Here is a 21380-nt window from a genome sequence, read left to right on the forward strand (position 1 = left end):
TGAATTCACAGTGACGGTGATGCAGTGAAAACATGAAGGCATTGCTGCTGACACTTTGGTGACACTTCTTAGAGTCCAGCTGATACAGTAAAACATGTGACTGCAAGCTGCTTAAGAAACATACACTGTCACTGCAGCCATACCTGCTCCCAAATTCTTAGTTTTACAGTCCAGCTACTCATTAATCTGTTGGAATGGTTTTCACTTCACAGCGTCCAAGGACAATGTGCCAAACATGCTGATGGGAAAACAAAAATCAGTAAGTCAGCAAGAACTGCTGGGACAGAATGCGTGTTTCTTACCAAACACAACACCCTGCTCGATTTGTGAGTGCCTGACCTGTCGGTTTCATAACATCCACAACGGTAGGCCCTTATCATTGCTCACATGCTCACACACCTTCCCTCTCCTGGCACAACATGCTGGGGGAAGGGATTGAGTGGAGGTCAGCACTGCATGTCTTTGCTGAGGTCTTCTTTTGTAAATTATGTCCAGCATTCCAAAATCAAGAATTTTCCTTCAGAAACAAGCAAAAAAAAGATAAAATGTTGCATAAATCTTACTAGTAATTTTTTAAGTATAGCACTCTCTCATGTTTACCTATGTGACTGTAATTAATTCAAGAAGAGGTATTTCACTTCCCTAGCCCTGCCTGGCCACACTGTTCAAGCCCGGATGCCATTGGCCTTCTTACCCACCTGGGCACACACTGGCTCACGCTCAGCTGCTGTTGACCAGAACCCCCAGCTCCTTTTCCTCCAGGCAGCTTTCCAGCCACTCTGCCCTCAGCCTGCAGTGCTGCATGGGTTGGTTTTGACCCAAGTGGAGGTCCTGGAACTTGGCCTTGTTGAACCTTTGTGCTGATTTTGGCTGGGGTAGCGTTAGTTCTCTTCCCAGTGGCTGGTATGGGGCTGTGTTTTGGATTTTTGCTGAACACAGGATTAATATAGAGCTGGTTTAGTTATTGCTGAGCAGGGCTCACACAGAGCCAGGGCCTTTTCTGCTTTTGTTACTGTCACGCTGGCAAGGAAGTTGGGTGTGAACAGGAGGTGGGGAAGAGACGCAGTAGGGATGGGTGACCCGAACTGACCAAAGGGATATTCCAGACCACATGACATCATGCTCAGTATATAGAGTGAGGGAAGAAAGAGGAAGGTGGGGACGACTGGAGTGATGGCATTTGTCTTCCCAAGTCACCATTATGCATGTTGGGGTCCTGCTCCAGTTAATGTATTTATAGAAACATTTTTATTGTCTTTTATGGCAGTAGTCAGATTAAATTCTATTTGGACTTTGGCCCTTCTGATTTTCTCCCTGCCAAAAACTCACAACATCCTTGTAATCCCCCTGAATTCCTCTCAAAACTTTCTTCGTCTCTTTAGCTATATGCATATCAAGGCCATGATCTTTAGCCATCTGGAAACCATGTCCTTTGGCCAGAGTGGGTGCTCTTCGCTGGGAACACTGGACACTGGATCCTGTCTGCAGCATGTGCTGGGCTAGGTGGCATAGTCTTTAGGAAGAAGGCAATAGAAGGGACTGCACATGCTGCCAGTGAAGCATGAGCTAACTTACATAACTATGTTGCAAAAGCTTATTTGCCTTGTTCTGCCCAACTCCTAAAGACAGTGAGGGCGAGGCTCCAGTTTGAGGTGTACAGTGGCCCTTAAACACAGGGAATCTACAGTTCCACCCCTTTGTGACTTGCTGGCACAGGTGCACTGACTCAACCCTTTGCTCAAATACTTGCCAAATAATACTTAAGTGATCCTCTCCCCTTTCAGAACAGTTCATTATGAAGAGAAGTCTTTTTATGCTTATCTACTCGTTGTATTCCTTCTCATGCAATTAAAATCCTTTCTTTCTGGTGTCCAGTGACAGCTTGAGGCAATGGCATGGAGCTGTGTCAGGGAAGGTTCGGGCTGTGTATTAGGAAAAGGTTTTTCACACAGAGGGTGGTTGGGTACTGGAACAGGCTTTCTAGGGCAGTGGTCACAGCACCAAGCCTTGCAGAGTTCAAGAAGCATTTGGATGATACTCTCACACACATAGTGTGGCTTTTGGGGCTGTCCCGTGCAGGTCCAGGAGTTGGACTTCAATACAGGTCCATTCCAACTCAAGATATCCCATGATGCTATGGAATATGAGAAATAATTCCTTTATCAGCTTTTTATCTCACTTTATCCAACTGAACATGATGGACTAATGTTCTCTAGTGATTCATTAATCTCAGCAGACTCCACTGAAAAGTTGTGTCAGAGGCAGAAGAAAAAGAACATGTTGAGAGTGATCATGGCTGGTGAGCTTGCACACAAAAGTTAGAAGCAATGGACAAAGAGCTGCTCATGCAACTCCAGGTCATCTTTACTTGGGGACTGTAACTTGGGCAAAGGACATGAAACACTGACCATGCTCAGCAGACTGTAGCCATAGCCATGGTTTCTGGCTACAAGACACTTAGAGAGGAAGGTGGTTCTTCTTTACTGACACTTCAAAGGCAGTATGACCGGCTAATCACTCCTACCATGGCTGAGCAGCCTTGCATCTCTTGCTTTCCTGAAGCAATGCATGATATTGACTCCATGTAGAAAGAGTGAAGGGATACTGAAACAGCCTTCTTTTAACATAAAATTAGTTGTTCTGCACTGAACCTGATGCAATTTAACAGGAGAATATTTTAACCACAACTCAATTGACTTAACTCGTTACAGAAAAAAGGCTTTAAGGGCAGTTATGTATCACAGATTTTAGTGGCAACTATACATTCTGCTCTGCAAATTATAAAATGCAGATTTGCTTTATAACTTAAGCATTTAAAAAAAAACAGGTTACTTTTTACTTACCTACACTGCTAATTTTTAAGCTTACCAAGCTACATGCATGTTTCTTTTCAGGCAGTGATTTAGCTGTTAAAAGACAAGCCTTCTGTTTAAATTGAAAATTCGGCATTTCTTCCTACTGTGTAATAGCAATTTTCAAGTTACTCTTTATGAGTAACTTGTACAGAACTTGGTAACAAAAAAAATTCACCTCTGGGATCCATATGTCAGTTGTAGGTAGGAAAAATACATCTCCAAAATCCCATCCTACACAGTACAGAAGCTGTCACTGCTCCAACCCCTTTGTATTTTTCCACCTGGACACTTAAGGGTATCCGAAAGATTAGGTACACAAAACACTGCAGGTGCTCATTAGTATTGAAGAACAGAGATAAAACTGAGCAACAGGTAAGATTAAGCACCAGCAAGCAAGGCAGGTTAAGCTCTTCAAAAAGCACAGGATCATATCTGAATATTGTACAAATGTGCATGTCAAGGCAATGGAGCTGAATTAAGTACATACAGGATGATGACATCCAGTTTTGTGAGAACATGAACAAAGATATCCAGACATAAACACCTTTCCAAAACACACAGAAAATAAGTCAATTGCTCACAGGACAATGTCTTATTCACTTTAGTAAGCTGAAGAACAAAAGCCAAAGGTGGAAACTACAAATCAGCCAAACAGTGGTTCTGAAAGTTTGTGAGTTTAGAGCAAGTATTAAAAGAATTCAAAGAGGAAAATAAGGAGAGTACTGAACCAAGTATGAACACCCCTTCTTTAAATAATGCCTTTTCTTCCTTTTAGGTCTCTGAAAATACCACAGTCAGGTAAGGCAAACAAGGAAAAAAGCACTTACACTACTTAAAGTACTTACACTACTTAAAGTAAAAATGGAGCAAAAGGGAATCAATATGAATCAAACATTTTATTATTTTGGCTTTAGGACTGTCAGTAGTAGATGCTGTTGTTCCACCTAACACAAGACACCTTGAAAGAGAGACAATTAAGCTTCACATTTTAAAGATGGGTCAAAGTCCATCTCTGCTTTTTGGAGTAACTTATGGCAAGAAGAATATGTGCTTACTCAAAGCTTATTTTAAAACCTCCTGCAGAGTAAATGGATACTTTACAATAATATGAACCAGCAACAATAACTGAGTGGTGAATCTTGATTTTCAGCGTGATCTACAATACCGCCTGAATGACATAAAGTTCTGTTTAAATCAAAGAAATTCTGGAACTTTTCAAGTGTCCCAGAGATTATCCTCAAGCTCTAAGGATTTTAGGCATGCCACAACCTGCACTCCTGCAGCTGGCAGTCACACTGCCCCAAGACTGCCCTGAGCCCAGGTGGTGATATGGACTGGTCATTGTGGTCCCCTCAGCAGCTCCATCCCTGTGCAGCATGCCAGCTTGCACTGCAAAAATATCACCAGTGATCAACTTCTTGGCCAAAAGCCTCTAAGATGGGGGTGCTCAGACTGTTTTCCACTCAAATAATTCAGGCACCTTCCTGCAGAGTTGTGTGTAGAATCAAACACTACTGCTCCATAAGCAAGCATAGGGTGGATCAGAATGTATGACATGGGACATGTGGAAACCAAATCAAATATAAATTAACCTGAATCCAGGAAAAGACAAGCAGGGGGATAGTATACTAACCTGCAATAATGCAGTGTTTGAGAAACTGCCATAACACAGATGCAGATGAATGCTCCTGGGGTTCCTGACTTCAGAAATCTGTTATCTCTGTTATGTCCCATTCATAACCAGGGGGGCTGAGGCTCAGTGGGAAGGGAACGAGGCAACAGGCTTACTAATGGCACCTTGTTGTGACCTCCCCAGTGCATACCACTAAGAGCAAGTCTGCCCATTTCAGCCTGAAGGTTTGACTTTCTGCCACATCCCCTTCGTATTTTCTGCTTCTGAGACTTTTTGTTCAGATTCGTTGAGCCATAACTTCTTTATTGCCCTCCAAATGCTTTACTAGACAGGTGTAAAGACCTCTGGATTTATTCTGCTGTTCATCAGCTGCTTAGGATTGCTAAGCAATAGTTCTGGCAATACCCAAAACTTTACAACACTTAGTAATGAAAATCAGGGGTTTCCTAAGCACAGCAATGACGCCTGGTGGTGAAACAGGGATCATATTCCAGAGTTTCTGTAAAGCTTCTCTTTTTAATTCCTATTCTTCAACTCCACCCTGGCCAGGGAACAAATCTATCTAAACTGAAACAAAGAAGATTCAAATTACACTTCAGAAAAAAATTTCTCTGGGCACAGATAGCAAAAATTGCTTGAAGATTGCTTGGAGATGGTGTGTAAGGCCTGGTTGGACAAGCATGTTGGAGCTGATCTTCCACAAAGAGAGCAGAGTGAAGCAGAGAACTTCCCTGCATGTTTTTCTACAGTTTTTTAACTTTCTACAACTGAAGCTGGTTCAACTAAGGATCTTTAAGAACTACCTCAGAGCACTCTATGCAAGTATTTCTGTTTTCAGAAATTAATTCCCTGTTTTTTTCTATTATAAAACAGTAATTTGTCTCTGCTTACAGTGTATGCATTAGTTGGTCATGCCTGAAATATGCAAGTGTGTCCACCTTGAAAATACTGAGCAAAATACAGCCAGGTCTGTAGACTGACAATAAGGAATAAACGTACTTTCTTAGACAACATGCCACAAGCTAGAACACCAGAGTGCTAAACCGTGCCATAACTTGCATGCAATATGTAAATCCAAAATGAAAAAAAATCAAAAGTATATTTTGTGACCTCCAAAACCAGTGGGTATGTGCTGCCTATAGAGCTCTCTTGGCTTTCCTTTTCAATCCTACTTCACCTTTTCTGTGCACATCACTGTACAAGGGTCAGTGGAGGAAGCTTCAATCCCAGCACCAGCATATCTTTAGGTCAAAAATGGCTGTCAGGTATCACCAAGATAAATAGGTAGAAAGAAAAAGCTCAGATATTCAAAGCAATTTACTGACTGATTTTAGCCTGCAATCAGAACGAAAAGGGGCACTTTACTCTGCAGTACTCCAGGTGGGGTCTCACCAGGGTGGAGCAGAGTGGGAGAATCACCTCTCTCAACCTGCTGACCATGCTTCTTGTGATGCAGCCCAGGACATGGTTGGCTTTCTGGGCTGCAAGCACACGTTGCCAAGACATGTTGAGCTTCTCATTGACCAATACCCTGCAAGTCTTCCTCCTCAGGGCTCCTCTCAATCCGTTCTCTGTCCAGCCTGTATTTGGGCTTTGGATTGTTCCGAAGTACACACAGAACATGCATTTGGCTTAGTTGAACTTCATGAGGTTTGCATGGGCCCACCTCTCAAGTCTGTTAAGGTCCCTCTGGCTTGTACCTCTTCCCTACAATGTGTTGACCACACCACACAGATTGCGGTCATTGGCAGACTTGCTGACCATGCCCTCAATCCCACTGTCCATGTCCCCAAACATGTTAAACAGCACCCATCCCATCTCTGACCCCTGAGGAATGCCACATCACTGGTTTTCACCTGGACACTGTCACTGACTGCAACTGAGTGCCACCATCCAACCAATTTCTTATCCACCAAGTGATCTATTGATCAAATCCATGTCTCTCCAATTTAGAGACAAGTAAGTCATGCAGGACAGTGTCAAATGTTTTGCACAAGTCCATGTAGATTACATGAGTCACCCTTCCCTTACCCACCAACACTAATCTCACTGTAGAAGGCCAATGAATGTGTCAGGCACAATATGCCCTTACATGTTGATTGCCACCAATCACTTCCTTATTTTCCATGTTTTAGCACAGATTTCAGGAGCATCTGCTCCATGACCTTGCCAGGCACTAAGGTGAGCCTGGACAGCCTTGTACTTCCTCGTGTCTTCCTTTTTTCCCTTTTTAGAAGTGAGGGTTATGTTTCCCCCTTTCCAGTCAGTGGGAACTTCACCAGACTGCCATGACTTCTCATATATGATGGATAGTGGCTTAGCCATCAGTTCTTTTGTGACCCACGGTTGCTTCTCATCATGTCTCATGGGCAAAAAAGTTGAGGACCTCTCAGTCTTCTCCATATCCCAGGTAACCAGGTCTCCTGTTTCCTTCAGAGAAGCCTGCATTTTGCCTAGTCTTCCTTTTACTGCTGATGTACCTATAGAAGCTTTTCTTGTTGCCCTTGACATGCCTGGCCAGACGTAATTTCATTAGGGCTTTAGCTTCCCCAAGCTGATCCCAGTCTTGTTGGACAATTTATCTGTATTCCGACCAGACTCCCAGTGCTTGCTTCCACCATTCACACACTTCCTTTTTCTGCCTGAAAAGGTGGCGGCAGTCAGAGGGCTGTGCCCATCAAAATCTCACTCTACTTGTTTAGTGCTCCCCCTGACCAGTGAACACATCCCAAGGACAGCATCCTGCAGAGACAAGTTTGTGACAAGAGGCATGAACTTCAGCTTCAAAGGACGTGATTAGGTTAGCACAGAGAACAGGTAAACAGCAGCACCACCAACTAGTGGCTGAGGCACCAGTGGGGACAGGAGGACCAGGTGACTGAGACAAGGCAACCGATGGCCACCAAGCTGTTGTGACATTGTGGAGTTAGCATGAGCAGCCTTTGAAGAGTAACATACCAGACCATCTTTGTCTTCCATGTCTCCATAGACAGGTAAGCTTCAGATTTCAACAGCTTAATTTAAAAACAACTGCATGTGCATGAGTGTGTGTGATGTAAGATAGGCTGTGTTATAAGCTGCACAATTCCATAGGCACAGCAATTCTATCAGCACATCTCCCAAGTCCCCAGTTTGTCTATGCAATTTGCTCCTGCACTCTGAAGCCTGAGTAAATGACACACATGTATGAAATGGCCTTAAGGAAATCTTGAACAGATTAGGAATCTTAGATCAGATTTAATAGGAGCTGTGTGCATTAACACACAAAACCTCAGCTGTAAAAGTGTAACTCCGAGCATTTTCACTGCTTTACACATTTCAATCAGGGAATCAGTGTAATACATGCTGGGTATACTTATGCTGCCTCTTTTGTTACAGAAATAATCACAGCAATGCTTTTATGAAAAGGCTGATCTAGTTTCTGGAACAAAGCAATCATTTTACAAAGCCTAAAAAATGCCCTCACAGTACTCCACCAACAAACCACAATCCATATTAACAGGAGAAAAGTTTCCTCTAGTCATTTAGAAAGTAAAGAGAGAAGTGCACTAAGTATGTAAGTCACAACCAGTTGGTTGCCAATCCTTTACAGACCATAGGGACCTGTAGGGATCCCACTTCCAGTCTCCACTTGAAAGCAGAAACAAAGAGGGGAAGAAAAATGAACACAAGCCCTGTCATACTTGAGTCAGCCCTCTGATTCTAGCTCAGCAGAGATGAACAATTAGGATGCCACGTCCTCAGGCTCTACAGTCAACCTGTGTGAAAGCTGTACTTACACAGGCACTGCAGCCACCTGGTTAGTCTCTGGAGAAGAAAGAGATGGGGTAGGCTCGTGGGGCTGAAGTGAAGCCTCTCTTCAAAGGTGTCCACTTTGCTACTTTGCGGAAGCACCGAAGTCAGCTAGAAATAAGCTGAAACAGAACATCCAGCCAAGACTAAGATTATGACCTGTTTTTTTAACGGAAAAAGAGTACAAAGTGAATCATGTGAATAAATAGAAATACTGATTTTGAATAAGTGACTTATAAGGAAGAGTTCCTGTCCCCTGGGATTGTTCTGAAGATGTGTGACAAATTTTGCTAAGGAGATGAAGAAATAATCAAAAATGATTGTGTCACCTCAAGTCAACATTCTCAGTGTGCCAAACAAGGCACATGACTTGCACATGACTTGCATCTCCCCGACTTGCACATGATTTGCACCCATCCCACTCAAGCTCAAGTATAAAGCATTGGCTTAATCCCACATCATATTTCATCCATCAACCTCACCTAATTAAATCTGATTTACAAACTGGGGCAGTTCAGGTGATTTTGATTGTCTGTTGGGAAGGTCAGGAAAATTACAATATTTGTTTGTTTGGTTTGAGTGTTCGTGCACACTCTGGAACAGGCACTAGTGGTGCAGATTTTGGAGTCAGAGGAAGGCTTGTCATTCATTTCTTTGGAGAAAGAGCAGAAATGGAGAAGAATGTATACATTAAAATAGTAACTACTAATGGTCTTGGCTATTACACCCAACTTTACATGTATAAAAAAATAATACTAAAAAAATTAAAATATACAGTTTCCTTTGGAAAAAAATAAATACTGCATTTGTCATCCATTTTTGTTTTTAAAGCTATTAATATTGAAGTTTCAGGGTAAAATACTGCATCTAATTTTACCCTTCCTGTACAGAAACAGCTTTAGGCAACCTATGGAACTACTGAGTACTGAGACAATTCAGTATTACAAAGACACCAGATGGTCTTTGGAGCGTAACTACTTCATCTCCCAGACTTATCCCATGAACTGGTGTCTCATCTTTCCCATCATCTCATTCTGAAGCCTAGTCGCTGTCCGAGTCATTGTCTTCATCTTCTTTTCCAGACAGAGCATGTTTGGACAAATCATTGGCTTCTCCCAAAGGAACAGCCCCTTTTCTCTGTGGCAGGACACTGAAAAAGGCCTCCTTCCAGTCTCTCTTCTCCAGGTATGCAAGGATGATCTCAAACACTGCAATATCAAGAAAGCTCATCAGATCTCTTACAGGGAGGTAAGTGAACTGCTGACAGAAACACACCTCAAATCCATCTTTACAGATGCTTATGTGCATTCTGTTGTGGCATCTTCAGAGTGAGCTGAAGGGACAGCAAAGCAATTCTGCTACTGCTGCAGCCTAAAGCCAAGCATGATCTGAGTCTCCAGTTGAGTGACAGTACCTATGGCAGTGCTTTTCTGCAGCAGCTTCAGCTGAAATTAATTTTTCTCAGAGACTGAGAGAAGTGTCCTCCCCAATACTTCAGCTCTCACCAGTGCCTTCTATACAGGCAACAATGCCTTCCCATGTTTGATGGGAATACAGCTGTGGATACACTTCAACAAAGATTCTGACCCCTCCTTTATGCACAGACAGTCCAAGTCTTCCTAAAAACTGCTATAATTAGCTTTTTTTCTTTCTATATAAAGAAACAGTTAAAGCTCAAGTTTTACAAATATGTAAAATCTTACAAATATATGCAGTTTGATAATTTTAGATCCAGTGATATACTATATTCTCCTCCATGTTTAAATATAGTCTTTATTATCATGCAAATATACACCTCACCATCAACATCACTTTAAGAAAACAAAGTAATCATCAAGCAATGTGTTACATGAAAAAAATAAACTTGGAAACAAGCAAGGTAAGGTGAAATAAAATAATGTGCTGTGGGCCATAAAAAAGCCTTTGACACCATGTCAAAAATTTCCATAAAGGTCTGACAATGCTCCATTTTACATGTATTTTTGTTTAATAACACTGAAAGATAATCTAGTAACAAAACTGAAAGTTTAAAAGAAGTTGGATTCCAGACTTGGTTAAGCAATTGAATACTTCAATCAAAACCAGGAAACCAGGTAAAAATAAGTTATGGGAGCTTAGCAGACTGAGTACTGCTGATACCAACTGAGGCGAATCAACAGGTACTGAGGCAGTCAGTGCTGAACAAAGCTGTCCAAATTGGTGAAAACATTACAAACATTTATGCTCCCCTGGCATAAAATACATGGGATGGTTTCCAACATTTTACTCACTTATACATTAATCCTGGAAACAAGATCAAGATGGTAATAATGCCACAAGTATTCATGGGAAAAGCCAGCAGTATAGGAGGTGCACTCCTAAGTGGCTAAGGCACCATCATTTACATTTAACCATACCTAGAATATCTGAAGGCCAGGTCAATTACTATATCCCAAAGGCAACCAGATTCAATAAATACCGATATACTAAACCAAGGTTGAGGTATCTGCACTACAGTGCACAATTTGAGGGTTCAAACTGTGAATATTGTAAGTATATTCTACAATAATGTTATTAATTTATTATTTAAAACTTACCATGATTGACAGCTAACACTTTCCGACTGTTCATCTTGACAAAATTTCCCAGTGGGAGCTGTGCATGACCAATTCCCTGCTCTACAGCTTTTTTGTAAGTTATTCCCTGTGGGAAAGACACAAAAATGAGTGGATTCAGAATCACCATTTTGGATCAGCCCAGGCAGATTTATTACAAGTATAATTTTCTGGCAAGAGTTATGCCAGTGCTGTACAATCTTGCTTCAGAATAGAGTTGCAAAAAGAAACTTTCCCTGGTTAAACAGTACCTGCCTCAAAAGGGCTACCTTTTGGAAAACTCACTACCTTGTATATGTGTAACAATGTGACCTGTAGAATAAAGGATTGTAAATAAAACTTTGTGGAGCTGCAGCTCTAGAAGGAGTCAGCCATAGCCTGTTTTAAAGGTGAGCTTATGCTTAAGTACAAAGTTACTCAGGTTGCAGTCACTGCATAGTTTTTCAAAGGAAGAGTAAAGGATGAAGAAACGTGCCTGCTTTCTCATACCTGACAACTCCTGTGCTCAAAAAAAGACTCTTTAAAATTGTTTAAACTCTTTATATCCTAATGCCTGTATAAAGGATCTGCTTCAGCTCTCTCCTAGCCTTTCACTTGGACTAACTGCTGAAGTATCATTTGGCGCAGTCGAAGAAACATCCCGTTTTTAGCATCTTATCAAAATACTAAAGCAGTAACAGCACTTTAATTTCCCAGCTGCATTCTCTATGACATTCCAGCTACATACAGCCCAATCCCATGTACAGGTATGGAACTAGATCCCTGAAGCATGTGTGTTACTCAGCCAAGTTCTCCTGAGAAGCAAACTTATTAAAAAAGGACACCCAAGATGGAAGTGCTGCTGTTCATCTATATTTGGACATGTGGGCATCCAAATATGCACACGCACTCACAAGTGCATTAATGGAAACCAAACCCTCTGTCTGAAACTATGGCTCTCAGTAAGCTGAGCAGTGTTATTAATTCCATTCCCGTAATTAAAAAGAAAAAATAAAATAAAAAAAAATCTCAGCATAACTGCACTCTGGAACACAAGCCACTGCTAACACCAAGAGCTTTTTCCACATTTCTTCAAAAAATTTTTGACGCCTTTTTTTGAATAAGTTTTCTTATTATTTAATTCGTTAGTCTACACATGAACAGTGTTTATTCAAATAAGGTGCAAAAAAAAAAAAAAGCTGTAAAGAAACAGATCCACAGTTTACCTTGTGATGATTGTGATCCACCAGTCCTCCAATCACATAGGCTTTCTTCTCATCAAGCTCTCTGAGAACATCCGGGGAATCTGAGGTGAGATATACTAGGTCTTCTTTCTTAATTAGCTCACTATAGTGCTCTGTTCTAATTTGGATATCCTCAAAAAAAGGGAGTTAAAAGAAGTTACATTCAACTGATGAATTGCTGGCCAAGTTGTACAGACCCAAGATGGGACCAGCAAAAATGAATCCAATAATACTGTGGTCATTCCACATCCGTCATTCATGTTTAAGGATGTAGTACAGAGCAGATTCATTTCTGTATAAACAATCCAGTCCCTATAGCACTGACTTGTAAATATCAACGGGAAATTTTCTGAAACGCACAAAGAACCTTACAAATTCTTTAATTCTTGTGATTCCCTTCAAATGTTACCATATTTCTCCTAGGGATCCACATAATTTTCAAGACCACCTTTCTAAAAGAGTGAAACCAGAAGTAAATGCTTAGTTAACATTAATTGTCTGTTAAGAGAGGTTTATGCTATGCTCTTGCCAAGGAGCTATTGCACAATAAATGCTGAAAATAGGACTATTTTCATTTATGCAAAGTGCCCTTCCTTGGAAGTTGTTGGAATAGTGGTTTAACAGGGAGTTGCAAGGACAACCCACGAGTTTGACCATAAGTCAAGCTACTTCTATAAAGAGCACTTCAATACTGAGAGGCAATGTGATGAAAGTGAAGATGCAGACAAGAGAATCACATCATGACTTCAAAGCTGGCCAACGAAAAAAGAGCATTGTAAAGACAGACGACTGCCAGAACTGCCTAAATCAAGTCTTGCTTAGTCTTTTAGAGAATGGAATTTGTTCAATAAAAACAGGTGAAAATGGATGTGTGTAGTTTTTCAAGAAAAATTAAGTCTAGATTCAAGACAAGCAGTCTTTGGCATATTCAAGTTAAATCAATTAAAAGCAGAAAGAGCCACACTATTTCCAATATGATATTGCTTTCATGTCTTAGAAAAACTCATGTGGAAAAGCCACATGTCTTTCACAATTAACAATCTAGTTAGCAACTACAATCAAGCCTGTTTTCCCTTTTTACAGAATACTCACTTACCTTCCAGTTCACCCATCCTTTGTCATTTTCATTCATGTTGCTTTTCAACTGTCCCCCATGGCTGGTCAAGTAAAACTTCAAACAGAACAAACAAGTGGTACAAGATTCAGAAATGTTAATATGCCACAATCTGTTTCAACTCTTTTTACTCTTAGCTATATAAGACTTCTTCTACCCTTAACTATTAGCTAAATCTCTTAATATTTTTTAGATGAAGTGGTACTAGGACCATACTCGTACAATTAGTGATACATTTAAAAGACAAATACACATTTGCATTCACTTCTTTTTTAAACTGACACAGATAAAAATGAGTATCAGCAGTATCTTAGTGGCACACACCAGCATCTGGCACTGTTCACCTGCACGCAAATACTTTTTCATATATACGGGAATTTTTATAACATGGGTTGGAATTTAATCTGTTAAAATAGAAGTGATTTTTTAACTAAAAAAAGACAGCTCAAATAATTATTTTTCTGTGACAGTTCTTACCACTTCTGGTATGTGTGGTACATGGCAGCAGTCAGATTGTTTAAACATACCTGCACAGGATGGAATGCCTTGCGGTTTTCTGCATAACATCTCTGAATCTGCTTGTGAAGCTTCTTAATATCCTGTACACAACATAATTTGGTTTTAATAAGTCCTTCATACAGACCATCACAAAATGCTTTACTATGAAACAGTCAGAAGCTAAAGAGAGAAAAGGAAGCTTTTAACTGGCAAAAGTGACTATTGAAAGAGTGTGGACATCAGATCCTGACAGAAAAAACAGCCACTGTGCAAAGATTATGCTGGCAAGGAAACACACACATTCTTCCATACAAGTGTACTTAGACACCTCTGTGCATGTGATTTGCATTATTGTAGGAGAAAAACCTAAACCAAACATCACAGGGATTTAATTACATGTAATAATATATAAAATTAATCGGAAGAATCAAACAGATTTATCATTGTGACAATACTCAGTCTTTAACTCATGGGAAAATCCTGAGAATATACATTTTATATTTAAGAAAATTGTGCATAATTATCCTGAAGAACCCTAGAACAATGCAAATAATCTATGGGCTGACCTGACATCTTTTAAACAGCTAAACTATTACTACTTAAAATGTAGCAGACTTATTTTTGAGCCAGTGATGGCTTTTGTAAGTTACATTACACAGTTATATTCTCAGTGTCCCAAAAGCGGTGTTTTGTAAATGTAATCAATTCCCATTTTAGAAGGAAACATCATTATATTGCTTTGATATTTTGACATCTCCAAAGGATTTCAATTAAACCAGACTTGTCAGAATATTGCAACTCAAGTTTTACAGACACTGGAGAAAGCCTCTAATTAACCTCACCAGTAAAGACCACAACCATCGTCACCTCCAGTGCTTTACCCTTCCTAAACACCTGTAGAAGTACCAGTTTTTGTATCAGGCCTAACAGGGGTTCTGCCTGACCAAGGAAGGAAATGTGTTTCACAAGAGATGAAGCCAGCAGAAAACATCCAGCTGGAATCTCTGAAACTATCAAGGGAGACCTCTGCTACCTTCTGGGGCACAGCTGAAAGGCTCCTCAGGGAACCAAGCTCCAAAACGCCATCTGGAGCTCCCCCAAAGTTTTGTGGTGAGCAGCACTAGGCCCCATTGGTGCTATACATGGCTCTGCATTACACTCACCAAGCTGTCAGGTGGGCTTTGCAAAGCTTGAATTCAAGTTCTTACAGGGCAGTGAAGCTCCTGGCAGCAGCAGAGGGGCTCAGGAGCTCAGGGCATGAGGTCTGCCTCAGAAACCAAAGGCTTAGAACTGCTTTATTCTAAAAACACCTCACCAAGCATGTTGACCCATGGCTGGGTATCCTGCTGATCTTTCCCATATTTATCTATCCTGCGATCATTTCACCTGTTCTTTCATCCTTACGCAAGATAAATGTAGGGGATGGGCTGAAGAACATCCTCCTGTCCCAACTACCTCTCGTGTGACTGTAAGAACAAGCCCGGTATCCTCATAATACTCAAAAATCTTAATTTCCACAGATACTTACTAAGAGGGTTGGGATCCTCATGACCACTTCCAAAGAGAAAGTAACTGGATGTGGCATTTGCAGCCTCTTCAGCAAAACCATTTTGAGGCAGAACTCCATCCAATGTCATGATGAACACCTGGCACAAACTTTCTACGTTTCTGCTCTTGGAATCAAATCAACTTACCACATGCCTGTGAAGGCAAACAAAATCTCTGGAACACTTATATAAATTATGGTCCAAAGCCTAAAAATCTCAGCAACTGACATAAGCACATCTGGGATGGGCCACAATCTGAAACCTGCTACCTGTGCCCTGCAAGCAGCTCTCTAGTTTTTGTGCTCTGACATTGCATCAACACTGTCACTGGAGAATCTTTCAACGATGAGTAAGCTCCTTTTACCTTTAACGCCATCAGGTCATCAAAGCTGCAGTCCACAATGAGGCGAAGCGTGCTAGGAACAACTTCCCTGCGCATGCACTTTCTGTCATTCCCTTCATTACCGGAATCCAGTTTTGACTGACGCTCTAGTTTTCTTTTTTGGCGTTTTTCTTTTCGTTTCTGTCTAAATAAACAAACAAATCAATTCTCAAAAAGTGCTGCCAAATCCACTGAGGTACACGTTACGCACACAAATGCAGATTTCTAGGACCAAGGTGGTTGTCCTGTGACTTTGGTAGTTTAAACTTGTTGTCTGGATTTGTGTTAGGCTGAGACCAGTATGAAACACTCTCCCATCTTTCTGATGTTCTGTATATACCTATAAAGAGAGACCTCTGACACAAAGGCAATGAACTTAATACTGGGAGTCTCATGGATTTAAGGGTGCTCTGAGTCAAGTCTTGTAACAGAACTAATCAAAAAGGTTGACAAAAATTACAGTATTGGAATCAGAATGTGGAAGGCAATTTATATCCTGTTTCACTGAACAGTTTTTCAAAAGGTTTCTGAAGCAACTGTTCCTTTTCCCATCTCCTGAGGAGAGCGGGCAGTTGGGAGATCAAATTTTGGAGACCCCAAGAGCCACTGTCTTGGGAAGGAACACCTTGCAGTCAGCAGGATAAGGATAAACCACCATCAGGTCATTTGCAGACACACTTTCTCTCAACACAATAAAACAAAAGTTCATCATCTTTCAAAATTATTCTAACAGTTTGTAAGTCAACATAACGTATAGCACTGCACTTCATGTGTCAAAAGTAATTGCTTTTATTCATTGTCTTTGTAAGATTCACGAAGTCTGACAGTACCAGGGAAAGGACACAGCCCATTCAGAAGGGAACACGGCCACAGGTTCTCTCTCCCTTCTGACAAATCAAAAGCATGCATATTTGAATCCCTCCTGACATCCTCTCCAAGCAGCAGAACACTTCTAGTAGGAAGAAGGATGCTTACCTTTACAGCCTCTTCAAGTGCAGATGGAGTAGCCTGCGGCTACTGCTTTAAACCTGGTGTGGGAGAAAACTGGTTCAACTGCCTTGATTTGCTAAAGCAATTTACAAGCAAATTCTGCTGACACATTGTTATTCTTAGCACTAAATATTACATGTGAATCTAAAAAAGATATTTTACAAACCATACCTCCGTAGGTCTTTTTGTTCCTCCCACTGTTTCTGCTTCAATAGCTTCTTCCGTTGCCTCTTGGACATGGGCTGAAGGGATTCCTCTTTGTCTGAGCCTGCCTCCTGTCTCTCCACTGCATTGTTCCTTGAGTTCACCTTTCCTTCCACATCAGGGATGAGGGTATTTTCCATTGGCACCTCTGAACTGTCTGTTGGCGTTTCAGACGACATTAGCTTTTGGCTGGATTTTCGTACCTCTTCCTCAGTACGTGCTAAGTATTTCATTCAGAGAAAGCTTTCTGCTCACCAATTCTCTAGGAAACAAAACAGTTGTATGAGTGCTACCAACAAGAAGCTCAATAGAACAAGTATCACTCAACACCTACCAAAAACCTGAATAAAGAAAAATAAGAGGAGGCCTTGTTTGTTTGTTCAAGGCTATGTTGGTGTCTCTATAAGCAGTAACATAGAAAATACCTGCATTCAGATAGTCTAAAATTCTGCCTGCTATATCTGCAGCTAGTCAACAGTTTCCAATGAAAAACTTTGTGAAAACACAACTGTGTAAAAGTAGGGAATCATACTGAATCAAATGTAAAATAAAAAAAAAATAGCAGTACCAGTATGTGTACACAACCTATTTTCCAGTACACAATCAGTACACAAAATTCAAGAGGTCTCTTAGGATATAACTATGGCAGCATCTTAGAGAAATGTAATTTTAAAGACACTAAAGCCATTTTTGGGGGAAAAAAGAACTGTGAACGAGCTGTACTACTTCAAAACTAATTTTTATTTCTTTTGAAAACCGAAGATGCTGCACAGTCAAAGACCTACCACTGTCAATGAACAAGCACAGCGAGGGGACGAGCAGTTACTCAGCAAAACATTCTGCGTTCAAACCAATTACAATTTCAGCCTCTCTCTCCTTTGCACTGTCTGTCCATGCCAGCAGCCCCCCTGTGCTCCACACCCACATCGTTCTCCAAGGGTAGCACCTTCACCGCACAACAGCGCACGTACAACAGGCAGGGAAAGCACCCTCGGCTCCTGCAGAGACAGCAGAGCCAGGAAACACGCAGGGCACGGGAGAACCAGCGGCGCTTTGGCGGCCACCCCGCGGTTTGCCCGTCCGAGGCCGTGCAGGCACCGGCCCTGCGCGTACACCTGTATGCGTGCACACGGCGCAGACACACACACGCTTCTGCGTGCGCGTACAGATATACATGCCTACAAACGCGTGTCTACGTACAGACGTGCGGTGAGCCCCTCCTGACCGCAGAGGGCCGGCCCGAGCCCCAGGGAGCGCTGCCCTGGCCCCGGCCCCGCCATGCTGCCCCTCCCGCCCCCGCGCGCGCCCGCCACGTACCCGCGAGCCGCCCCGCGCGCGCGCCCAGCCCAGGGAAGGGGGCGGAGCCGAGAGGCTCCCCCACGCGCACGCGTGAGCCACGCCCACGGGTCCCGGCGGGCATCGGGCTTCGGTCACGTGGGGGCGGCGGCGCGGTGCTGCAGCCAGTGACAAACGGACGGACAGACAGACAGGGACACGGACACTCAGACACACACACTCAGACACACACCCCCCCTCCTTATTCCCCCCCTCACAGACACACGCACACAGAGACAGGCACACGGACACATGCACACACATAGAACACACACGCACACACACACACACTCGCACGCACACACGCACGCACACACACACGCACACACACACACACACACACACGCACGCACACACACGCACACTCACACACACGCACACACGCACGCACACACACGCACGCACACACACGCACACACACACACACACTCACGCACGTACACAGACTCACACAGACACACCCCCACGCCGACACGCCCCCTCACACACAGGGGGACACACAGACACACAGCCTGTGGGTGCTGCAATCCGCAGGGGTGAGGGCAGTGAAAAAGAGGAAAACCTTATTTTTATCTGCTGGTTTTGATGGCACCGCGGAGTTCGCGCAGGGGCCAGCCCGGTATTTTTACCCAGAGCCATTTCTCAGGGCACATTCCGAGCCCCGAGGGCCCCTGGCAGTGCCGCCCCCCAAAAGGGGAGCTCGCCAAAGAGCCTCCTATTTTTAAAGGCCACCGACAATGCGCTTTTTAAGCACCGGTGTCAATACCCAGCGAGGAGCAGAGTTCTTGTGCCTCCAGATAACTTCATGTAAGAATGCTGCCCTGTGAGAGGAGTCGGTTCTGGAGACTGGGATTTTGTTCTGTGAGAACAATATATTTCGGGCAACCTGAGTATGTCGGTATCTGTTTGCCCCTGGTTAACGAGGCACACAAAGTTAGCAAACACGAGTGTGCGCTACCATAATACCCTTTTCATCTGCATCCGTGTTTATCTCAGGTTTCATTGGTTCCAGATATACACACTCTTACAGTTTTAGCGCTGGTTTTGGGTTTCCTACAGCTGTGTTAAAGTCAGAAAACTGCAGGGTGTCGCTATAGTAAGACACTGACCTTTTAACTGCTGTTGGAATTTAATATTTGCTGTAATATTTGATTTAATTTGTGATTCCACTTCTGTGCATGACTTTAAAAATAGCTAGATTTGCATTTGGTAGGGTCTATTTAAAACCTCACTCATGTTACTATTAATACCTGACTTGACAGGCCAGCATCATGCAAGTCCAAGTGCTTCACTGTCCCTATGGAGAATCCTTCCTGGTTTTTTGGTCATTGAAAGGCTGCAGAAGAGTTACCAATATAAGCTCATTTGCTTGTTTTCTTTCTTTAAAAAAGCAAACGAGATGTAACAAATTCACATAATATTCAGATGTGCTTTTTCTAAGAACTAAGAACCTGCTTACGCATTTTGTTTTTCTCGTGGTGCACTTTGCAAAGCGTCAGTAGTGCTAATCCAGACCCCTATGTCCTCAGACACCAGCACAGGGTAATGCAATGTTTTCTGAAGTCTGCCAAGTGGTGACTAAAACAAATAAAAACCTGAGCAGTCACAAATACTGAGAAACAGTTTTCTGAATTTCATTATTTTGAAAGAACCTTAACATGACTTTTTCAAGATGCTCATCCAAATGGTGAGTCACTCTCCCTCCCAGCAATGGAAGGAACGGAACACCCCACAGCTTAAAATTGCAGGTCAAGCCGCAGAGTATGGCGAGAAGAAAAAAGATACTCAGGGGAGGCTCAGCTTGGACACTGGCAGTATTCTCTGTGAGCCAGGTCTGACTGCAGCACTCTTGAGGAGGGGCTTAAGGGTGCAAGTGACAGGCACAACACCCTTTGGCCAGTGGCTTGGCTGGGCATCTCTGTACCCCAGTCCCCCATGGCATGGCATGGATGGGGATGGGGATCTTATTCACCCAAACACCAGGAGCTGGGGCACCCAGGCACCAGCTGAAGAGCAAAGATGAACTTGGGTACTTTGGTGAGCATCTGTGAATGTTTGAGTTGAAAATCCAGATCTTCACACTATTGCTTGTGAAGAGACTACAGAATCGTTTTGTTGGCCTCAGAACATGGGAGGAAACCTCATTAGTTTTATTAGGTTGTATAAAGATATAGTTTGGACTCTGGAAAATGTGCAGCAACAGAAATACTTTGACCCCAGCACATATGCCAGCATGGCATGAAACGTACATTAGGGGCTGATCCTGCAACCTCTGCGTGATGTGGACTTTGGTGGGCGCAACGCTTGTTTCACTGGTGTAATCTGACTTAAAGGAAGTCACTGCTGATTAACTCTGGCCATAATTGAGGTGAGGCTCAGGCCTCCCTTTTGTAAGATATTTGAAGAACATACCAAATATGCATTTTGGAAATGCATATGGGTGTATAAATGTATATGCACATGGAAGTGTATGTACACAATTTCTCTACATGGTGGCTATGTCCTTAGTTCTGTGATTGGGACCACTACAGTGGTGTCCAAAGAAATACTCTGATTTACATCAGCAAAGGATCTATCCTATTCTAGTGTCTAGGAGAGCTCTTTTTAAAAGTGACTTTATTTCAAGGAAGAAATAAATTTCCTCTGTCCCAATAGCATAAGAAGAGGACAATTGCTCTTCTCCAGATTTCATACCAAGATAAACTCCTCCTTCTGAATGAATTTCAAAGCAGCATCCATAGCATCCATACCTTTGGTCTCTCTCTATCTGGGGTTGGTTTTGCACCAAGATGGTGTCCTTATTTTTTTTTCAAAAAAGCACAGAAAGCCTGGCAAGCTCCTTGTTTACTAAATGCAGCAAAAGGATCAGCTGGAGTCCTCTGCTTCAGTTCCTTGGATTCAGGAGCATGTCACAGTCTGCGCTGGGGAAGAGCATAAATAACCACAAATGGGGAAGAAGCAGTAGCAGACCCTAGGGTTTCCTAATCTCTTTCTTCCCAGGTGCACACAACACACATACACACACAAAACACAGGAAAAGCCCCAGGGGGAACTTCCACAAGGTGCAGAGAGATGAACCTTAGGGAGAAGCGTTGGCACGGAGCAATTGTTTCCCACTGCTGGATGATGACTGGCATCCACGGTGTTTGTCTTCTCTTTTGCCCTGATCCCTTATTAATACAGAGGATGTGGTGGCAGAAATGGCCCATTGGG

At 42.5% G+C, this 21380-nt stretch overlaps 1 protein-coding gene across 4 annotated transcripts; it reads right to left on the reverse strand.

Moving 5' to 3' along the window:
• Positions 1 to 499: 499 nt before the first annotated feature.
• Positions 500 to 18515, reverse strand: TRMT10A (tRNA methyltransferase 10A). Of its 4 annotated transcripts, none has more exons than XR_011697885.1 (9): positions 18033 to 18124; positions 16800 to 17094; positions 15621 to 15783; positions 13739 to 13810; positions 13194 to 13268; positions 12080 to 12229; positions 10857 to 10962; positions 8268 to 9488; positions 500 to 517 (listed from the first exon to the last, which is right to left on the reverse strand). XR_011697885.1 is itself a non-coding variant. In XM_071555906.1 (8 exons), the coding sequence occupies exons 2-8, from the start codon at positions 17063 to 17065 to the stop codon at positions 9322 to 9324; spliced, it is 999 nt and encodes a 332-aa protein (XP_071412007.1). In that variant the 5' UTR covers positions 17066 to 17094; positions 18150 to 18515; the 3' UTR covers positions 7811 to 9321. The 4 variants fall into 4 exon arrangements, 2 of the variants coding, with proteins under 2 accessions (XP_071412007.1, XP_071412006.1); XR_011697884.1 differs by lacking the exon at positions 500 to 517 and adding an exon at positions 3305 to 7230; XM_071555906.1 differs by lacking the exons at positions 500 to 517; positions 18033 to 18124 and adding an exon at positions 18150 to 18515 and having other exon boundaries at positions 7811 to 9488.
• Positions 18516 to 21380: the final 2865 nt, after the last annotated feature.

This window comes from Pithys albifrons, chromosome 5, assembly GCF_047495875.1.
Source record: "Pithys albifrons albifrons isolate INPA30051 chromosome 5, PitAlb_v1, whole genome shotgun sequence".
Classification (NCBI taxonomy): Eukaryota; Metazoa; Chordata; class Aves; order Passeriformes; family Thamnophilidae; genus Pithys; species Pithys albifrons.